This window comes from Haliotis cracherodii, unplaced genomic scaffold (assembly GCF_022045235.1).
Source record: "Haliotis cracherodii isolate W230 unplaced genomic scaffold, xgHalCrac1.p SCAF_11, whole genome shotgun sequence".
NCBI classification, from domain to species: domain Eukaryota; kingdom Metazoa; phylum Mollusca; class Gastropoda; order Lepetellida; family Haliotidae; genus Haliotis; species Haliotis cracherodii.
In genome coordinates, this window is record NW_027266266.1 from 27,069,511 (window position 1) to 27,091,762 (window position 22,252).

At 41.6% G+C, this 22,252-nt stretch overlaps 1 protein-coding gene across 1 annotated transcript in view; it reads left to right on the forward strand.

Annotated features, from left to right (window-relative positions):
• LOC139456380 (sodium- and chloride-dependent GABA transporter ine-like) overlaps positions 1-21,004 on the forward strand; it is a 114,321-nt gene extending 93,317 nt beyond the window's left edge. Inside the window, exons 11-13 of the mRNA XM_071238042.1 lie at positions 2,010-2,110; positions 9,875-10,045; positions 16,748-21,004. Coding sequence (XP_071094143.1) covers positions 2,010-2,110; positions 9,875-10,045; positions 16,748-16,888 — 413 coding nt within the window. The 3' untranslated portion in view covers positions 16,889-21,004. The remainder of the gene's footprint in view (positions 1-2,009; positions 2,111-9,874; positions 10,046-16,747) is intronic.
• Positions 21,005-22,252: the final 1,248 nt, after the last annotated feature.

The following is a 22,252-nucleotide window of genomic DNA, read 5'->3' on the forward strand; positions in this document are numbered from 1 at the left end:
TTGAATCATAACATGAACCAGAGCCTATATCATCCAGACCTGTACCAAGGCCAAGACGGTCTAAGCCACAACCAAAGCCAGAGACACTCCCAAATAGAGATGCTGCAGCTGCTTGCATCCCCACAGATACCAATGAGGATGTTCCTGGAGATGTGGATACTGCTACTCAGACAAGTGGTGACGATCATGAGGCTGAGGCAGCAGTGGAGAACATTTCTGGTGACGACGGTCACATCCCAGGAGAGGGAGAAACAGAGGTGAATCCTACTGATGATGAAGTGGATGAAGATGCTGGTGCTACTACTCCAGATCTACATGAAGATGATGTCATTCCTGAAGCACAAGATTAAACTAAAGATGATGATACTGTTCTGGATCAAGTTCCTTCAGCTGAAGCAGAACATATTGACAAGATGGATGTCACAGGTGATGCTGTTCCAGATCCTGATGGAGCTGATGTTGTTCCACGAAGGTCAACACGTGAGTGACACCCTCCAAGTTGGGTGCGTTCAGGGCAGTATGCGCTTAGTCATGCAGCAGTAGACCCAGATTGGATGGGTAGGGTTCGTTACCTGGAGCATTTAACGAGCGCTGGAACATTGGAACAGACTACAGCGGACATCACAAAAGCATTTATATCTATTTTAACTCGTCAAAACTCAGAATAACGAAGACGTCATTTCCTTGGGGAGGGAAGAATGTAGTAGTATGTAATTATGTATATATCATCAAGTGTATTTTCAGGTCACCTCTTATTTTAATACCCAAGTATTAGTCTATCCTCCAATCTAACCTGCTTCACTATTACAATAGCACAGTCACCCTTGCGCAAGCCTTCTGTATTGTTTCTCTGGTCTCTATTGCCTAGCCTCAGGCCCTTGTATTTGACTATGTATGGAGACAAGTTCTCAGTTCATCGCTAAAAAGATTCAGTCAACTGTCACAGGGCCTCTGTTCATTGATTCAATTGAATTAAACAACTGTCATCAACAAATCAACCTGCGTTTAGTGATTCATTCACCTAAACCACTCCGGTTACAGCTGTGTATATGATAACAGCATGCCGAGGTGCACAATAATTACGTCATTTTCATGACATCTGAAAAGTGAAGGTCGTGCAAGAATTGCACTTTTGCAGTACTGTGTCAACCTCAGACAATGAAATCACGCAGAGATGTGACATGTTCACTTTCCTGTCTGATGATATGGTGTAAATGTAACTGCAAATATTACAACACCGCTAAGTGTTGTCTGAGATTTTATTATGAGTAAAAAAACAGCAAATGTCGCCACTTATTATCGTACACCAATACAAGTACTGTGCAACAATTTGTTTTATTTAACAGCTTTTCGGAAACTGAGCTGCCTACTATTATAAGAATGTGCATCTGAAACACAACTTGGCATCATAACACTCTTGTCTCTTGCACTAAGCATAAAAGGCCCTTTCCCGGTGATGATGCATAAACGCAACATGTATATATACACAGTGTGTACATTTTACATTATACATATGTGACAACAGACGGTGGGTGCACAAGGAATGGCGTAATACATTTTGCATCTCAGCATGCAGTTGTCATATACACAGCGGAACAAAACTTAGAATGTTTTACAAATTGCATTGCCATCTGGCGTTTTTTATTGTCAGCATCCTTTAGCAGTTTAGTACATGTTGTTCTTTCTTTTCATAACATTTGACTATTATATTGCATACTTTGGACTTTATTTCAATTTTGTATATTTTAACCGGCGTCTGTTTTGTATTTTGACCTTTATTAGTAACATTTGATAATTTATTTGTAACATTTAACTATTATTGCTTACTTTCGTCCTTTATTTCAACTTTGTATTTTTTTACCGAATGGCCTCCCATAGAAAATACCTCAGTGGCCATAGCTCATGATCACACTATCTTATGATTCAGTGTTTATCAGATGTTCACAATATCAACCACTAGTGTAGCGTGCAATACTTTGGTGGGTGAGTTATGTTAACAACGGTTTCAGGTGCCCGACGCTTGGCTCGGGACATTGAAGAGATGACTGGACATCATCCCCCTATGTTCTTCATCGTGTGCTGGTACTTCCTGTCTCCTCTGCTGCTGTTGGTAAGCCATAGTCTAATTAACCCCTCAGGGGCAGGACAAGTTTCCAGTACACCATACTTATCTTAACACTCTTGGTCCCTTTAAAATGTCCCTTTTTAACTGTGAAGTAAGATGTCAGTGCGCAAAACCAAACTTATGACCATAACTATCATTACTATGATCACCTCATCTTCAACATTGCGCAACTCATATTTTATACATTACTACGGATTGTGAAAAATGGTAAGATTAGTAAAGTACTTTTCTGCCATGTTTGAATTTCAAACGAATGACAGCAAATTCTGATTATGCACCCATGTCACATACACGTAACTTTTTTAGTATCAGACAGCCAATTTGAAAAAGAAATCTGATCAGACTGGTCAGAAAGCTTTACTTTTCCCTACTATTCAGTTTTTGTTGCAAGACTACTAACGTTTAAGCTGCAATGGAAGTTTTTTGTTCAAGTATTGCATATTTTTATCGACTGTGTGTCATGGCGATTTAGCACAACACTAGAGATGAAACGACAGTGCAGCTAGATTGTTGTTCTGTTTATGATGCTGATTGGCAGAAAATATTCAAATCTAGTATATGGAAAGATGGCAGTGATCGTTATTATTAAGGTGGTATAAAGTATGTTTATGGAAAGATGGCAGTGATCGTTATTATTAAGGTGGTATAAAGTATGTTTATGGAAAGATGGCAGTGATCGTTATTATTAAGGTGGTATAAAGTATGTTTATGGAAAGATGGCAGTGATCGTTATTATTAAGGTGGTATAAAGTATGTTTATGGAAAGATGGCAGTGATCGTTATTATTAAGGTGGTATAAAGTATGTTTATGGAAAGATGGCAGTGATTGTTAATATTAAGGTGGTATAAAGTATGTATATGGAAAGATGGCAGTGATCGTTATTATTAAGGTGGTATAAAGTATGTTTATGGAAAGATGGCAGTGATCGTTATTATTAAGGTGGTATAAAGTATGTATATGGAAAGATGGCAGTGATTGTTAATATTAAGGTGGTATAAAGTATGTTTATGGGAAAGATAGCAGTGATTGTTAATATTAAGGTGGTATAAAGTATGTATATGGAAAGATGGCAGTGATCGTTATTATTAAGATGGTATAAAGTATGTATATGGAAAGATGGCAGTGATCGTTATTATTAAGGTGGTATAAAGTATGTATATGGAAAGATGGCAGTGATTGTTAATATTAAAGTGGTATAAAGTATGTATATGGAAAGATGGCAGTGATCGTTATTATTAAGGTGGTATAAAGTATGTATATGGAAAGATGGCAGTGATCGTTATTATTAAGGTGGTATAAAGTATGTATATGGAAAGATGGCAGTGATCGTTAATATTAAGGTGGTATAAAGTATGTTTATGGGAAAGATAGCAGTGATTGTTAATATTAAGGTGGTATAAAGTATGTTTATGGGAAAGATGGCAGTGATTGTTAATATTAAGGTGGTATAAAGTATGTTTATGGAAAGATGGCAGTGATCGTTATTATTAAGATGGTATAAAGTATGTTTATGGGAAAGATGGCAGTGATTGTTAATATTAAGGTGGTATAAAGTATGTATATGGAAAGATGGCAGTGATTGTTAATATTAAGGTGGTATAAAGTATGTTTATGGGAAAGATAGCAGTGATTGTTAATATTAAGGTGGTATAAAGTATGTATATGGAAAGATGGCAGTGATCGTTATTATTAAGGTGGTATAAAGTATGTATATGGAAAGATGGCAGTGATCGTTAATATTAAGGTGGTATAAAGTATGTTTATGGGAAAGATAGCAGTGATTGTTAATATTAAGGTGGTATAAAGTATGTTTATGGGAAAGATGGCAGTGATTGTTAATATTAAGGTGGTATAAAGTATGTTTATGGAAAGATGGCAGTGATCGTTATTATTAAGATGGTATAAAGTATGTTTATGGGAAAGATGGCAGTGATTGTTAATATTAAGGTGGTATAAAGTATGTTTATGGGAAAGATAGCAGTGATTGTTAATATTAAGGTGGTATAAAGTATGTTTATGGGAAAGATAGCAGTGATTGTTAATATTAAGGTGGTATAAAGTATGTTTATGGGAAAGATAGCAGTGATTGTTAATATTAAGGTGGTATAAAGTATATTTATGGGCAGGAAGTTCATGATCAATATGTTAAAATTGAAAGGCCAAGTCTGAAGTGATCGACATGGCACATTCACATTATATCTTCCTGTGCCGTGATTTTCCTTTCATTGAAACTGTGATATGCTTTTTGATATAACTTGCGTCTGTCTAATTTACGTGTAACATGCTGTGATTGTACAAGATAACTGATAACCAATTATGTATATATTATCAAATACACAATATAAATCTTCTCAGAAAATGAATGATTTTATCATAACACGAAAGGGGTTCATATTTCCAACTTTCTGCAATGGATGTTAGATTTAATTATGTTTAGATTTAAAAATTATTGATGTAGATTGTACTCTTGATAATTGTATGATATTCTAGTGAACTGAACTGAACTAGAACATAGATCTAGAACATCACGATTGGGAAGATTTCCACATTAACCAACTGTTGATTGCTTTACTAACATCATTAGAATTTGGCACAGTTTTCTAATTTTGGTATGGTGACATGTGCTTTTCCTATCTGTTTGAAGGTGTGATATTCGATACAATAAGGGGCATATTATTTAGTAGAGGAATGGAAAGTTTTATAGTGAGAAAGCTGCCAAAATGGATCCAAGACTAAACAGCCTTTTTTATTTAGTAGCCATATATACATTAGAATCTGGAATTAATAACATAAGCAGTAACAAATTAAATGAACAAATAAACAAAAGTAATTGATAATAAATTCTGAATGACAAAATGTTAACATTTCTATTGCATTATATTCATTTTTACCCTGCATTATTTAAATTATCAAATACTTTGATCAATGCCATGTCATTTACATAAGTTTTTAGTATTATTCAATTATCCCCCAGCGGGTGATATAGGAACGGAGAATCAACGGGGCCCACTTTTCTCAAAAACTAATTGAGTTAGAGAAATGAAATTTAATACAATGATCTTACTGGTCATGATTTCTAATGAGTTTCAAAATCGGGGTCGTAAATAAATGTTTTATAGACTTAGGGGCCTTGCTCCGTGCTTTTCAACTTCGTGCATACTGCATGAAATGGGGACAATTTTTTGCAGAAACTACTCAAGTTACTTGAATGAAAGTTTACATGCCTATCTATGAATACTTGTCAAGACAGTTCGAAAATTGGTGTCATAAATTATTTTTCCCAGAGAAGGGTCCTTTTGTGTATTAATTTCACATTTCATCATTTAACGTCCTTATTGGTCACTACTATAAGAACAAACAAACGTCTTTTGTGCCTTATGGTGGGGGATAGTGATGATGCTGTGTTGTATATTTTGTATCCTTAAATAACATTTGTATAAAAAAAATCTTGTCTAGGAGCAAGATGAATGCATTCTTGTGTTTATTTAACAAGTTTAAATTATGTTCCCTCTATGCTGTAGCTAGGCCAAAATGATTTTGCTATTAAGGATTTTGCTAATTTTTATTTCGTAATTCAGTTTCATATTCTGCTTTCCCTTATACGACAAATAATTCCATAAGTTTCATTTATCGAGGATCATTATCTGTTTCAAACTTTTCCTTTTGTAGAATGGGATGAAATGGGAAACTGAAGTAATAAACTATCACATATGTCTTTAAATGTACATGTATACCATAGTGTAAATACAATTCTAAAGTCGTATTTATAAAAAATAATATGAAAGAAAATGTTTTTTTGAAAAATAGTTTCATCCAGGTAATTCATATTTTCGTAATTTTCTCTATCACTTCATCTAGGTATTACTTTTTATTGTACTGTAAATACAATAATATTTCCTTCTTTTACCTGCGAAGGTTGGCCTATCGTTTCCTTGTATTAAATTAAACTTGCGGTCAATTCTCAATATACATTGACATAAATGTCATATGTATGTCATCATTAGGATATGTACTTTCCAATGATATGAATTATTGGAGATCTAGATTTCAAACAATGCCACTTGCTAGACTTTACTTTCCACATTTCGGGTGCTTCAATATTACAGTTAATGTAAAGAAAATAGCAAACTTAGAATACCAGCATTTTCTTTGGTGGTTGACGGTGCATTTACCATTAGATACTGTTTGGAGAGACAATCAACTCTAGTTGAAATAAATGTCAAAAGTACGCAGTATTAATAGTCAAATGATACGAAAAGACGTCATAAGACAGAACAAAGTGTACGAAAGAACGTCAGTGAGCACGAAAGGACGTTTTCAATAAAGAACGTCAGTGAGCACAAAAGGACGTTGACAATAAAGAACGCCAGATGGCGCTGCAATTTGTAAAACATTCCAAGTTTAATCCGTTTGTTCCGCCGTGTATATGATAACAGCATGCCGAGGTGTATTACGTCATTCCTCGTGCACTCACCGTCTGATATCACACATATATATACATGTATTTATAATGTATAATGGTCTGTTAAATAAAACAAATAAAACAAATTCTCGCACAACAATCACTTTTAAGATGAAAATGTGCATCTGAAACAAAACTCGGCATCATAGCACCCTCGTGTTGCACCAAGCATGAACAGTTATTGGATCACTGTAGATGAATCCTAGTTTAGCGTTAAGTGAGTGTTTTTTGAAGGTTGTATACAAAATACATGTACCAATGTTAGGCAGATGTTGGATTACACAGTATGCTGTATTTATGAAAAGGCCCTTTAGCAGTGACAAAGCTTAATGCAACATGTTTATACACAATGTGTTCATTATACATTATAAATACATGACTATTAATATTGCGTACTTTTGACATTTATTTCAATTTTGTATATTTAACCCTCGTCTGTTTGTTTTATATTTTGGCCTTTAATAGTAACATTCAGTTCTTTATTCGTAATAGTTGACCTTAATTGAGTACTTTTGTCCTTTTTTCAACTTTGTATTTTTTTACCGAAAGGCCGCCCATAACAAATCAACATATCTATTATCATCACAAACGCATGGAACACATCAAAACAATTGTTGGCTCCAATACAGAACAGTCGTGCTGATACAAAGGGTGAATGTGAAGTGCAGATTTCAATTAAGAAAGAGGGCAAGAGTTTGAATGATCCAATCAGCATTGATTAAATCAGGCCACGTAATAATGTGGTAACCCTACCTATCTACCCTAAATTGAGTTAGAATGAAACTAACTGCAGAGCTAATAATAGGCCCAACTCAGAAGTATAGTCTGTTTCAATATGACCAAACCTGTTGATAGAAACATACATTCATTAGTTAAAATAGGAAATGATATACCTGCAATTCTTAAAGCAGTTGTTAGTATACAAATATCAATGCAACACTTACATGGCTTAGAACTCATATGTAAATGCCTGTATAATACAATGATATGTATCTCCGATCTGTCAACCCTCCCACATTTTGCGAGAGACTCCCGCAATTTGATGAAATCCCCAGGTCTCCTTCACGAGAGACTATTTCTCCTACAAAACAGCATTTTTAATTATTTTATAAATTCCCCTCCATTGTCCCGTGAGCAAAAACAAAGAACAGGAAGATTACAATTACAGAAATATACGAGCAAGTTTTCCGATTAAATCTGTATGCATACATGCATGTGAGAAGCTCCCGATCCCGGATTAGCGACCCTTATCATGACCATCCACTGGGGGACCCAGATGAGCCCTTGTCTAGTAATCAACTGGTAATTAAATCCATATGGTGAACGATTTAACAACGTAAACTGTAAAGAAAACTGGGATAGTCCTAACAGGTGCTTGGAGAATGTGAAGGGTTGAAATATATATTCAGCCGAGTACTTATCACTTCCTGAAATTAACCTTGTTCTCTTCATGTTCTTAGCATGTATATGCATCTATAATTTAAGAACGTAGATACATATGATCAGCCCAGTTATACATAACTTCATTGGTTATCAGATTTGTCAGAAATTTTGTTAAAACATCAATATGCCTCAAGGTTACGTCATTAAACTCTCGGAAATGAAAACCAAATATGACCAGCAAGCGCCATCTCCAGAAACAACACTATGCGTGGTTGGTTGATTCGGTAGTCAAAATAATGTTAAACGGTCAGGCTTCCTCATAGCTAGGGTTTCAAAGTCAAAGTTAAAGTCAAACTTTTAAATTTCCTTTCGACTGACACCGTTACTCGTCTCACAGAAATATCAAGACACAGAACTATCAAATTTCACGAGAATTTATCATGTGATTACTTTACACAAGTTGATTGCCTTATACTTTGCTAGCATCCCAGATCGGCAATCTAATTTGCATATGACATGTACAGTACTAGTCAGCCAATGAGATTAATATACATCAAGGTCAGAAAGGTCAACAATGAGAACGAGGCTCATTTAATTCATAAATTGTCGTAAAATGTAATAGTACTTCCAAATATGGCATACATTTCTAGGAAATTTATGAAGCAAAGTAAACAGACTACTGCTGACAGAAGAAAACAACCAATATATCTGAAAGAAATTATGGGCAACCATGTTGTGTCAGGATAAATGCACTTAATATTTCTTTGGCGTATTTTGTAACCGGTGCGCGAATTTCATTGGACTATGCATAGACTCGTCAGTCCAGCCAAAATGTAACTCCATAATACCAGCCTAGTTCGGCAAGGTCGGAAAGTGGACTTTTATAGTCAGTTAACTCTCTTGCCTCTGGAAGATGGTGACATATTGAGACAGCATGTTTAAAGATCACTGTGATATTGCTGTAATTTGCTGAAAGGCAAAAAACAAAAACCCATGTCATTACCTGCTCGTACTTCAGCCTCAGTACCCTTGAATGCAGCTGGAATATTTGTGAAACAAATGAAGATTCATGGCATGAAATGGGAAACGTCTGCTTTCACCAAGGTCATAAATGCCTACAGCCTGAATAGTTTGTGCTTCCTCCCCCATTACTTTGATTCAACACCTTTCAAGATCTTAAATACCCTCCATTGAAGGTTTTGTTGGGGGATCTGTCTAGTCAGCATGAAGGCTGTATAATATGTGGCTCAGGTCTGTATCTTGAATGCTATTAAATACAGATGAGTCGTTCCAAATGGAGAATAATATTGGCTGTATTATTGATCTGTTACCCAAAAGGGTGAACTATCAAGGGAAAGTTTAGGTGCATGGGATTTCTTTTGTCAAGACCAAATTCTTAAAATCAAAATGGTAAGGAAATATAGCAACCAGAAACACAATGACAAACAACAGATGAATGGAGGATGTTGTGAAGTGAATCATTTGAGGAAGCTGACATCTGATAGGTGCGAGAACCCACACATCCTTCATTTTCAATGAGCAGAATTTGTTCACCTAATGTGGACCTGTGAAGATCCGGGTTAGAATAGGTCTTCAGCAACCCATGCTTGCTGTAACAGGAGACTATGCTTGTCGTAACAGGCGACTAACGGATCAGGTGGTCAGACTCACCGACTTGGTTGATGCATGACATGATGTCAATCACTGGATGTCTGGTCCAGATTTTATTATTTACAGCCTGCCATCATATAGCTGAAATGTTGCTGAATAAGGCGTTAAACAACAAACAAGCAAAGAAACAAACAAACCTAATGTGACCTCTAATGGAGATTTTGTATCAGTGTTAAAAGATCTGATTTTATTGAGAGATACGAACTTATATGATTTTATGTCCTACTTTCAGGGAATATTGGTGTTCAGCATGATACAGTACAAGCCTCTCTCAATGGCAGGGTACGAGTATCCACAATGGGCACAAGCCCTGGGCTGGGTCATGGCCCTGGTGTCGATGGTGTGTATACCACTGGGCATGGTCCATGCTGTCTACAAGGCTAAAGGAAATAATCTTTTACAGGTAAGACTTGGATTTCAACTTGATACAATTCCAGACTCTTTGACTGTTACTGTATATAAGGGAAGATATTTTTAACATTTTGGTCCGCTTCCGTGGTCTCGTGGTAAAAAGTGGAAAGTCGGGGGTTCGATGCCGACCACCTCTGTGGTCTAGTGGTAGAGAGCGGAAGGTCAGGGGTTTGATGCCGACCACCTCCATGGTCTGGTGGTAGAGAGCGGAAGGTCGGGGTTAGATGCCGACCACCTCAGTGGTCTAGTGGTAGAGAGCGGAAGGTCGGGGGTAAGATGCCGACCACCTCCGTGGTCTAGTGGTAGAGAGCGGAAGGTCGGGGGTAAGATGCTGACCACCTCCATGGTCTGGTGCTAGAGAGCGGAAAGTCGGGGGTTTGATGCTGACCACCTCCATAGCCTAGTAGTAGAGAGCGGAAGGTCGGGGGTAAGATGCCGACCACCTCCGTGGTTTAGTGGTAGAGAGCAGAAGGTCGGGGGTAAGATGCCGACCACCTCCGTGGTCTGGTGGTAGAGAGCGGAAGGTCGGGGGTAAGATGCCGGCCACCTCCGTGGTCAGGTGGTAGAGAGCGGAAAGTCGGGGGTAAGATGCCGACCACCTCCGTGGTTTAGTGGTAGAGAGCAGAAGGTCGGGGATTTGATGCCGACCACCTCCGTGGTCTGGTGGTAGAGAGCGGAAGGTCGGGGGTTAGATGCCGGCCACCTCCGTGGTATGGTGGTAGAGAGCGGAAGGTCGGGGGTAAGATGCCGACCACCTCCGTGGTTTAGTGGTAGAGAGCAGAAGGTCGGGGGTTTGATGCCGACCACCTCCGTGGTCTGGTGGTAGAGAGCGGAAGGTTGGGGGTAAGATGCCAGCCACCTCCGTGGTATGGTGTAGAGAGCGGAAAGTCGGGGGTAAGATGCCGACCATCTCCGTGGTCAGGTGGTAGAGAGCGAAAGGTCGGGGGGTTTGATGACGACCACCTCCATGGTCTTGTGGTAGAGAGCGGAAGGTCGGGGGTAAGATGCCGGCCACCTCCGTGGTCTGGTGGAGAGAGCGGAAAGTCGGGGGTGAGATGCCGACCATCTCCGTGGTCAGAGGGTAGAGAGTGAAAGGTCGGGGGTAAGATGCTGACCAGCTCCGTGGTTTTGTGGTAGAGAGCAGAAGGTCGGGGTTTGATGCCGACCACCTCCATGGTCTCTTGGTAGAGAGCGGAAGGTCGGGGGTTTGATGACGACCACCTCCGTGGTCTAGTGGTAGAGAGCGGAAGGTTGGGGGTAAGATGCCGGCCACCTCCGTGGTATGGTGGTAGAGAGCGGAAAGTTGGGGGTAAGATGCCGACCACCTCCGTGGTTTAGTGGTAGAGAGCAGAAGGCTGGGGATTTGATGCCGACCACCTCCGTGGTCTGGTGGTAGAGAGCGGAAGGTCGGGGGTAAGATGCCGGCCACCTCCGTGGTATGGTGGTAGAGAGCGGAAGGTCGGGGGTAAGATGCCGGCCACCTCCGTAGTATGGTGGTAGAGAGCGGAAGGTCGGGGGTAAGATGCCAACCACCTCCGTGGTCTAGTGATAGAGAGCAGAAGGTCGGGGTTTGATGCCGACCACCTCCATGGTCTCTTGGTAGAGAGCGGAAAGTCGGGGGTAAGATGCCGACCACCTCCGTGGTTTAGTGGTAGAGAGCAGAAGGTCGGGGATTTGATGCCGACCACCTCCGTGGTCTGGTGGTAGAGAGCGGAAGGTTGGGGGTTAGATGCCGGCCACCTCCGTGGTATGGTGGTAGAGAGCGGAAGGTCGGGGGTAAGATGCCGACCACCTCCGTGGTTTAGTGGTAGAGAGCAGAAGGTCGGGGGTTTGATGCCGACCACCTCCGTGGTCTGGTGGTAGAGAGCGGAAGGTCGGGGGTAAGATGCCGGCCACCTCCGTGGTATGGTGTAGAGAGCGGAAAGTCGGGGGTAAGATGCCGACCATCTCCGTGGTCAGGTGGTAGAGAGCGAAAGGTCGGGGGGTTTGATGACGACCACCTCCATGGTTTTGTGGTAGAGAGCGGAAGGTCGGGGGTAAGATGCCGGCCACCTCCGTGGTCTGGTGGAGAGAGCGGAAAGTCGGGGGTGAGATGCCGACCATCTCCGTGGTCAGAGGGTAGAGAGTGAAAGGTCGGGGGTAAGATGCTGACCAGCTCCGTGGTTTTGTGGTAGAGAGCAGAAGGTCGGGGTTTGATGCCGACCACCTCCATGGTCTCTTGGTAGAGAGCGGAAGGTCGGGGGTTTGATGATGACCACCTCCGTGGTCTAGTGGTAGAGAGCGGAAGGTCGGGGGTAAGATGCCGGCCACCTCCGTGGTATGGTGGTAGAGAGCGGAAAGTCGGGGGTAAGATGCCGACCACCTCCGTGGTTTAGTGGTAGAGAGCAGAAGGCTGGGGATTTGATGCCGACCACCTCCGTGGTCTGGTGGTAGAGAGCGGAAGGTCGGGGGTAAGATGCCGGCCACCTCCGTGGTATGGTGGTAGAGAGCGGAAGGTCGGGGGTAAGATGCCAACCACCTCCGTGGTCTAGTGGTAGAGAGCAGAAGGTCGGGGATTTGATGCCGACCATCTCCATGGTCTGGTGGTAGAGAGCGGAAGGCCGGGGGTAAGATGCCGGCCACCTCCGTGGTATGGTGGTAGAGAGCGGAAGGTCGGGGGTAAGATGCCAACCACCTCCGTGGTCTAGTGGTAGAGAGCAGAACGTCGGGGGTTTGATGCCGACCACCTCCGTGGTCTGGTGGTAGAGAGCGGAAGGTCGGGGGTAAGATGCCGGCCACCTCCGTGGTATGGTGGTAGAGAGCGGAAAGTCGGGGGTAAGATGCCGACCATCTCCGTGGTCAGGTGGTAGAGAGCGAAAGGTCGGGGGGTTTGATGACGACCACCTCCATGGTCTTGTGGTAGAGAGCGGAAGGTCGGGGGTTAGATGCCGGCCACCTCCGTGGTCTGGTGGTAGAGAGCGGAAAGTCGGGGGTGAGATGCCGACCATCTCCGTGGTCAGAGGGTAGAGAGTGAAAGGTCGGGGGTAAGATGCTGACCAGCTCCGTGGTTTTGTGGTAGAGCAGAAGGTCGGGGTTTGATGCCGACCACCTCCATGGTCTCTTGGTAGAGAGCGGAAGGTCGGGGGTTTGATGACGACCACCTCCGTGGTCTAGTGGTAGAGAGCGGAAGGTCGGGGGTTTGATGATGACCACCTCCATGGTCTCTTGGTAGAGAGCGGAAGGTCGGGGGTTTGATGACGACCACCTCCGTGGTCTAGTGGTAGAGAGAGGAAGGTCGGGGGTGAGATGCCGACCACCTCTGTGGTCTGGTGGTAGAGAGCGGAAAGTCGGGGGTAAGATGCCGACCATCTCCGTGGTCAGGTGGTAGAGAGCGAAAGGTCGGGGGGTTTGATGATGACCACCTCCATGGTCTTGTGGTAGAGAGCGGAAGGTCGGGGGTTAGATGCCGGCCACCTCCGTGGTCTGGTGGTAGAGAGCGGAAAGTCGGGGGTGAGATGCCGACCATCTCCGTGGTCAGAGGGTAGAGAGTGAAAGGTCGGGGGTAAGATGCTGACCAGCTCCGTGGTTTTGTGATAGAGCAGAAGGTCGGGGTTTGATGCCGACCACCTCCATGGTCTCTTGGTAGAGAGCGGAAGGTCGGGGGTTTGATGACGACCACCTCCGTGGTCTAGTGGTAGAGAGCGGAAGGTCGGGGGTAAGATGCCGGCCACCTCCGTGGTATGGTGGTAGAGAGCGGAAAGTCGGGGGTGAGATGCCGACCATCTCCGTGGTCAGAGGGTAGAGAGTGAAAGGTCGGGGGTAAGATGCTGACCAGCTCCGTGGTTTTGTGGTAGAGCAGAAGGTCGGGGTTTGATGCCGACCACCTCCATGGTCTCTTGGTAGAGAGCGGAAGGTCGGGGGTTTGATGACGACCACCTCCGTGGTCTAGTGGTAGAGAGCGGAAGGTCGGGGGTAAGATGCCGGCCACCTCCGTGGTATGGTGGTAGAGAGCGGAAAGTTGGGGGTAAGATGCCGACCACCTCCGTGGTTTAGTGGTAGAGAGCAGAAGGCCGGGGATTTGATGCCGACCACCTCCGTGGTCTGGTGGTAGAGAGCGGAAGGTCGGGGGTAAGATGCCGGCCACCTCCGTGGTATGGTGGTAGAGAGCGGAAAGTTGGGGGTAAGATGCCGACCATCTCCGTGGTCAGGTGGTAGAGAGCGAAAGGTCGGGGGGTTTGATGACGACCACCTCCATGGTCTTGTGGTAGAGAGCGGAAGGTCGGGGGTAAGATGCCGGCCACCTCCGTGGTCTGGTGGTAGAGAGCGGAAAGTCGGGGGTGAGATGCCGACCATCTCCGTGGTCAGGTGGTAGAGAGTGAAAGGTCGGGGGTAAGATGCTGACCAGCTCCGTGGTTTTGTGGTAGAGAGCAGAAGGTCGGGGTTTGATGCCGACCACCTCCATGGTCTCTTGGTAGAGAGCGGAAGGTCGGGGGTTTGATGACGACCACCTCCGTGGTCTAGTGGTAGAGAGCGGAAGGTCGGGGGTTTGATGATGACCACCTCCATGGTCTCTTGGTAGAGAGCGGAAGGTCGGGGGTTTGATGACGACCACCTCCGTGGTCTAGTGGTAGAGAGAGGAAGGTCGGGGGTGAGATGCCGACCACCTCTGTGGTCTGGTGGTAGAGAGCGGAAAGATGGGGGTTTGATGCCGACCACCTCCGTGGTCAGGTAGTAGAGAGCAGAAGGTCAGGGGTTAGATGCCGACCACCTTCGTGGTCTAGTGGTAGAGAGCAGAAGGTCGGGGGTTTGATGCGGACCGCCTCCGTGGTCTAGTGGTAGAGAGCGGAAGGTCGGGGTTCGATGACGACCACCTCCATGGTCTAGCAGTAGAGAGCGGAAGGTCGACTCGATGCCCAGACCCATCATACTAAAAGATGTTAAAAGATGGTACTTGATGTTACCCTGTCTGGTGCTCATCATTAAGGAGCTAAAACAAGGACTGAGGGCTCAGAGTCAGTATACTGTGTCTAAGAGGGGTATTCATGTTAAACTGTGGCATGGTATCTCAGTGGGCTAGCACTATAATAAAATGCATAAGTATAACATTATCATATCATTTCAATCTATTGAAATATCGAATAACTACTGCAACCTACATAGTTTTTTTAACGCATTCATTGTTAATCTACACCATCTGCTTTTTCTCAGCAGTTTGTCCCTGAAAAGCAAATTGCTATTTTAACACATAGGCCCTACATGCTATGATCAAACTTCCCAAGTAGTGGGTCTGCCAGACCAGGAAGTCTATAGAAGGACAAATAACACAAACAAGGTAGGGGGCATCTCTAAATCCAAACCAACCTGTTGTAGAATTCAGGAGGCAATGAAAGGCACACTAAATGTTTGCTGGCCGTGAGCCTGTCTTTGGTGGGGAAGGGAACAGTAGTGACGAACACGGGAAAATGAATGGTGAAGCTTCATAGAGTGGATGAAACTTCAGCTCCTGCAGGCATCCTAATACTGAACTATAATGGATCAGGGCCAAACTATACGTTATTACACTACACATGGTACAGCAAACATTTACCAACAGAAAGATTTTTCTATTTCTTCTCAAATACTGTATTCAACGTCATAAGCGCCCCGCTCTAACAAGCGCCCACGGCCATATTTGCCAATATATTGGCTAGTGACCAATCCCAATTAGCACCTTTCCGACTGATCAATGTACACAAGAATTATTTATTCGGGTATAATACGCACTCGTGTGTTAAGTGCACCCTTAATTACGGTCAAATAAATTCGGGAAAAATATATTTTGTGTGTAATACGCGCAGACTTTTCTTTTGTATCATTTCATTGTTTCAGAGATTGTGTCTCATACACACAAAAATATCTTCATTTTACCTGTAAATGTAGGTTTTTGTGAATGATAATCGATTTTAGTAACAAAAGTCTAGGTCAGGTAGATTTGCGTTATTGTGATATATGATATTTTTTTAACACTGAATAGTATTTATCAAACAAAATCAGAAAGCCTTTTCTAGCATTTTCAAGAACATTTCAGAATGTTGATATTTTTTGTCTTGACAGATACCATGATTATCTGTGGAAGGAGACTATTACCATAATTTACCTCTCGGCTTTGTGAAAACATATACTTTACCATGTTTGTCACAGAACAAATGAGTATGTATACCCAGGTTTGTTAGATCTCTTATGACACACATGACATGAGCCCTGAAAATAAGTGACACGCCCCCTCTATGACACCCTGTGAAATCTAGTGCTTGGGGCATCCATTGAGAGTGCTATATCCTCACCATCACCTGTGGTATTTTATTAACAATATTATATCTTTGTTCATGTTTGTTACTATTCTACTGATGGCAGAGTTGACAGAGATTAAGTCTAAAAACGTATTTCAATAAGGTAATCTGATCCTGGCTGAATTGTTGTTCATGCTATCAACCGCTGGTCCAGCCTTGATTACTGTATTTGTCATAATAGGCACCCAGGGGACTTAGACAATTGTATTATATGCAAGAAAATAGACCTCTCATACACTTTTCATGCTTAGAACTGGGTGTTTAGATTACCTAGATGCGCATTTAGATGTGAATACAGTATATACTTTGCTGCTGTGATATAGCTTGAATATTGCTGACTAGGCCATGGAACAATATTCAAGAAACTCCCACTTTTGTTTTTACAGAAATTCCGCAACAGTCTCCGCTCACAGATGACAGAAGAAACATCACCGCCGTTATGGCAGGAAGACACTGTTGACAAACATCCCGTCAAACTCATATCAAACGGCCAGCTACCAACTGATAGCAAGGACACCAGTGTTTGATATGTGCTGGTCAATATGTGTCTTGAGGAGCAGAGTCGTTAAAACAGCACAAGCTGATAAAGACAAATCAGTTTGAATCTAGGAAAGTGTTTTTAGCGTGTGCTCAGTTAAGAATGTCACCGTTGTATTGAGTTTTGAGGTGGGTTAATACAGTAGAGGACAATGTTCTCTCTGGTATTAGGTACTCAATATTTCCTTATGGCGTTAAGAGATCTGGATATATTAGAGAGCAACTACGGTCATTCCTTTTGCATGTACAATGGTAGACTGTAAAATACCACCTATTGACAGTGTGTGGCGACCTGCTTGATGTTGAGGTCGAAGAAATATTTCATTGGATCTGTCTGAGCTTACATCTTGTGATGTAATGTCTCTAGTAGTGATGGGGGCACGGGTGGCCCAGTTGTCCAAGTCGCCGCAATTCGCTGTGCAGGGTTGCCTCCCTTGGGCACACCAGAAACCTATGATTGTGGGTTCGAATCCCGGTTTGCCCCGATTATGTTTCTAGGTTTGTCAGCACCATACCCATGCTTGTGGGTTTCACCGAAGTGGTACATGTCTGAGACCCGCATCACTTTGGGTTTTCCTCCCACATTAAGCTGACACGTCGTGATGTAACTGGAATTATGTTAAAAGCGGCGTTAAACCCAACTCACTCACTCACTCTAGTAGTTATAATGTTCTGAAATGGTTGAGGTTAACATAACTCAATTGTAGTGCATTTACTTGATGGACTGACTTCAAACTGACCAAATCTCCAGGCAACTATATTTTACCTCAATCAAAGGGACCTGACCACTGATTTTGGTTTCTGCCATTTATATAGTACATTTTCAAGGTATCAATTAAACATATCACAGGATGATATTGCTCACATGCTGGTTCTGTTTTGCTGCTTCTTTAAAGCCTTTAAATTCCTGTATATACTGCTTACTGGTTTGGACATGCATTGCGTTATTTTTAGCCTACTGTTATGATATGTGTTGAGACAGAGACTGGTGACTATAATGACTGAATATTGTGTTTTTAACCAAGCAATTGTATTTGCATTTCATAGTTTTTGATGCCAGAAATCTTCAAGGGAGATAAAATTCTTAGTCATCATTCTATATGGACCAGTAATATGTCAAGAGAATTGCTAAGAACCTAGAGCGTCTGTGGAAATATATGTTCTGTGATTCCTTGGTGTGTGTATGGGAGTCCCACGCAATGCCAAATGACATATGTCATCATCCGACAGCCAAAGGAGCTGCTATGCACAAAATCTTCTTCACAGGGATGGACTGGCAAAGCAGATCAATATTCTGTTACAACAGTAGATCCTCAGTTAGCAGGAATCTTAGCTTGGTACAGTGTCACAACTCATTAGAGTTATCTCCCTTTGATTAGTGTTCCAGCATGGCTGTAACCAAGTGGAATATTGGTTTAAAAACTCGTTCTGGAATAACATGGATCATTTTTCTCAGAGGGTGTATGTAAAAGTACATTGGTATTTTAGTGTACAATTAGGCCAGTGTATAAATCTGCATCTTACTTGTCATCCTGAATAAGATCTAATTGTGATATGGTTATAAATACACAATTCCATTTAGAAAGTGGTTGAATGTAATAAATGTTATATTTTAGATACCACTTTCTAAGTAAAGTACAAATCCTAGTACTTGTTTGGGTTGAGTCCCAAGCGGGAATCGAAACCCACTCTCTCAGAGTGAGGCACCTAATCACCAGCACATGTGATACTGTTGTTTCAGAAAATCTATGCTGAAATAACCAGTTTTGATAAGTTCTTTCTTGGAAACAAGTAGCAAATAAAAAATGTCCCCCCACCTCCTTTCCAGGGACAAATGGATGATTGGTTGATGTAAACTTTAGAATAACTTGTTCACCAAAGGTTGAGACATGGGAGTTAATAATGTTGTGGATGTGCATATATTCCGTTCTCTTGGATTTCTATTCAGCTGGTAATGCAGTAATTTTTGCTGAAGTACACCTCCAAGTTGACTAAAACAAAAACGAAAACTCCTACTATAGGTGGTAGCTGTATCACTCGGGGTATAGGTAAGACCACGAGGACCCAGTGTCTAATCGTTGAAATGGTTAATTAAACCACGAGGCGTGCAGCTTAAAGGGGCACTGATCTAACGCAATTCCCCAGGACTGGTTGTTGCCTTTGTTATTGTTTTTTCCCCAGTGAGTACCCGGATGTACAGCAGAAATCTAGACTAGTTCGCGACCTCTGCTGCGCCATTCGTAAGCGCATTAGTCACTTGTATGGGTAGTAATAAGGGCGTATGGTCACATTGATCAACAAAATGAAATACAGTTTTCGAGATAATAAGGAAATGTAAGTATCTTTGTGGGTAGCATCGGTAATGGTGACGTAGTTTTGATAAGTCACTTGCTTGGTAATTTTGCGATTTTCGTTTACACTATTTTGACTTGCAACACAAAGTTTCACCTGAGCATTGCTTTTTGATAGTGCATGTGTACATTTTTGTCAAAATGTGTAACATTTTAAAATTTATTAAACGCCTAAATATTCAGTTATTTAACAAAGTGACTGAAAAACATTTCCATCTGTATTATTATGATAAGGAATTCCAAACATTTTGATGTTTAATGTCATCACCAAGAGACTGAAAAGTACATTTCTGTGTTGTTTGGCTTCTTATCCTACATAATAATCTGTTTTGATGTTTGTAGGCCCTTTTGATCGTCTAAATCAATCTGGACAGATTTTTTTAGTCAAAATGACTGAAATATTTACACATTTTATAAATTGCCTGAGAGAATTATATTTTACAAATTGACGGTAATATATACACGCTTACAAAGGAAAAGGCCTGTGAAAACAACGTCTATCGCGCATTGAAGAATTTCCCAACCAAGACGTAGAAAAACAAGGACGAATCGGTTCAATGCTACAGCAAATGAAGGAAAACAAAATGCAAATACCATAAGTACAACCTACCAAATTTATGTGTATAAATTTCTAGGCAGCTTCCTTGTTCGAGTAATGTATCCGTGAATATCCACACAAAGGAACAATAGCCCACTCGTCTGCAGCTGTACAAAGAAACTTATTCGATGTCACGTGTCTCTGTAACAATCAAGATATACATCGTTTCGGAATATTATAACCCGTGTTCGTTTCTCAACTGATCACTTAGATTGTTTCAGGTGTTTCACATAGGTGTCAAGTCTCAAAGGTCGGCTGAGAAAGCCCACGTGACAACTATTTTCATAACGTCCATGGTTCCTAAAAAAATCCATTGAGTGATAGATAACAATGAGCAATCAATCAACGTATTATCAGTTAACCCTTTGAACAAAGTATGTTGTTTTTACATCAGCACTTCACGCCATGATATGAGTGTATTCCCTTTGTTTTAGTAAACCTAGACATGTAAATACTCACTTTTGACATAGCCACTGTGCAAGATAACAGTGATTAATCAATCAACGTATTTCCTGTTATTCCTTTGATGACTAGGAACGGTCCGTTGATTTACAAAAATAAGTAAATCAACCGATCATTCACCTCTTGCTGGGCTGCCACGTGCATATTACATAACACAAATTTCACCTCACTTCAAACCTGGATTTAGATTGAATAATTACCCCAGACACAATAAATGCCAAATGGGAACCTTTGTCAGGTAATCTAAGTGGTGCTACCACTAATTGTACCTGTAATAAATTCATTAACTGAGCATCAAGTGAATGACGACAAATACACAAGTGTAGGGTTATACCAGAAAACGTGGATGACATCAAGGGAGTAGTAATCGTATTATCAACGCAATCCGAAATCCGAAAATGCTTTCACTGCATGGATACTTTTTTTTATATTAAACTATAACCGCCTGGGGTATTTCCAAATGACGACATCCGATGAGCTCCACCGTTCTTTTTGTCTGTTTGTTTAGGCTGAAGAAATTAATTAACATGCGCCCTTTGAAGAAATCTTTATAGATCACAGTTAACCAATCAGTGTTCAAAAATGCGTAAAACAAATATTGCCTCCAGCCTCCAAAGTTTATTTAGCTGTACTTGCAGACGGTAGCCCAGTCTCTGGTCACGCTCAGTTGCGTTGCGTATCATCCGGGTACTCACGGGGGAAAAACAATAACAAAGGCAACAACCAGTCCGGGAAAATGCGTTTAGATCAGTGCCCCTTTAAACCATGTCCAACATTTATGGCACCCAAAATGCTTAAAAAACTAAAATTGTTTTGTTAATGGTATTTTGAAAGATATTCAGGAAAGTATATATATATGCTCAACTGTGAGAACGCTGTGTGAGTCTACCCTGCATGAAGCACATGAAATATGTCCCTGACTAAATATTACTTGCCCATGTTGATGGGCCTATTATGAGCAAATATAGCCCTGATCAAGATAATAGTGATTTCTTTTCTATCTGTTTGTTTTGTTGAACAAAAAGCTATAAAATCACAAGTACTGTACAAATACTAGAATACATAGAGTAACATACTGTATACAAATTCCATTAAACACATTTTGCAGTTCATAAAGGGATAAGCAATTGGTACTGATATAAGTAAATATTTAGTTGTTAAGACAACATTCGTTAGCCTTCGCTTCTGACTTTGCGGGTTTGAATTGCGCTGGCTACAAACGTTTTTCATGAAATTGTTCTATCATTAAGACAAATGATGGGGGGAAAAAAGAAGTTCCATCATTGCCAAGTGGTGTTTAACAATTTAGTTAGTTAGACCACAGTCAAAGACAAAGGTGCCATGGTTTAAGTGGTTTTATGCTACCACATGTACCTCAAGTGGTACTGCTACAACAAATTTATCTTACCATTAATTTGCCATTGTAAAGCAATTAAAACAAATTCAAACTTGAAAGAAAACAGCTGTTTGATTGAGCTGAGGTTAATTTGTGCTGTGTCACGTGCAGTTCATTGACTCGTAAAAAGCGTACAACTTTTTGTTTCGAGGCAGGGTATAAGGGATTTATTCTCCCGCTCAGAAATCCATGTGAAGCGTGTGTTTTTATCAAGATCAATCTGATCTCATCATTCTGACATGGAGGTATGATAGAAATGAATATAGGGCCAGTTTATTTTCAGAGATTTGAACTTTTTGTGTATCTCACTTCGATTGAGTTTATGTATGTTACTTCTTGTGATGCTCTGCTCCATGGAAACAGTGTGTAGACACCGTTGTCCTTCACCTTCTGTTGGGACATGCCCGTTCACCATTGTTGTACACACATTTGCCAAGATTATTGATGCGCAATTTGTGGTCAGTGTTGACTGAAGGTCAAGTAACATTCAATGTAAACTTTTATGCTATTTTTGTGGTTCCTCTTGATTGAAAAAGATCTTTTGAAT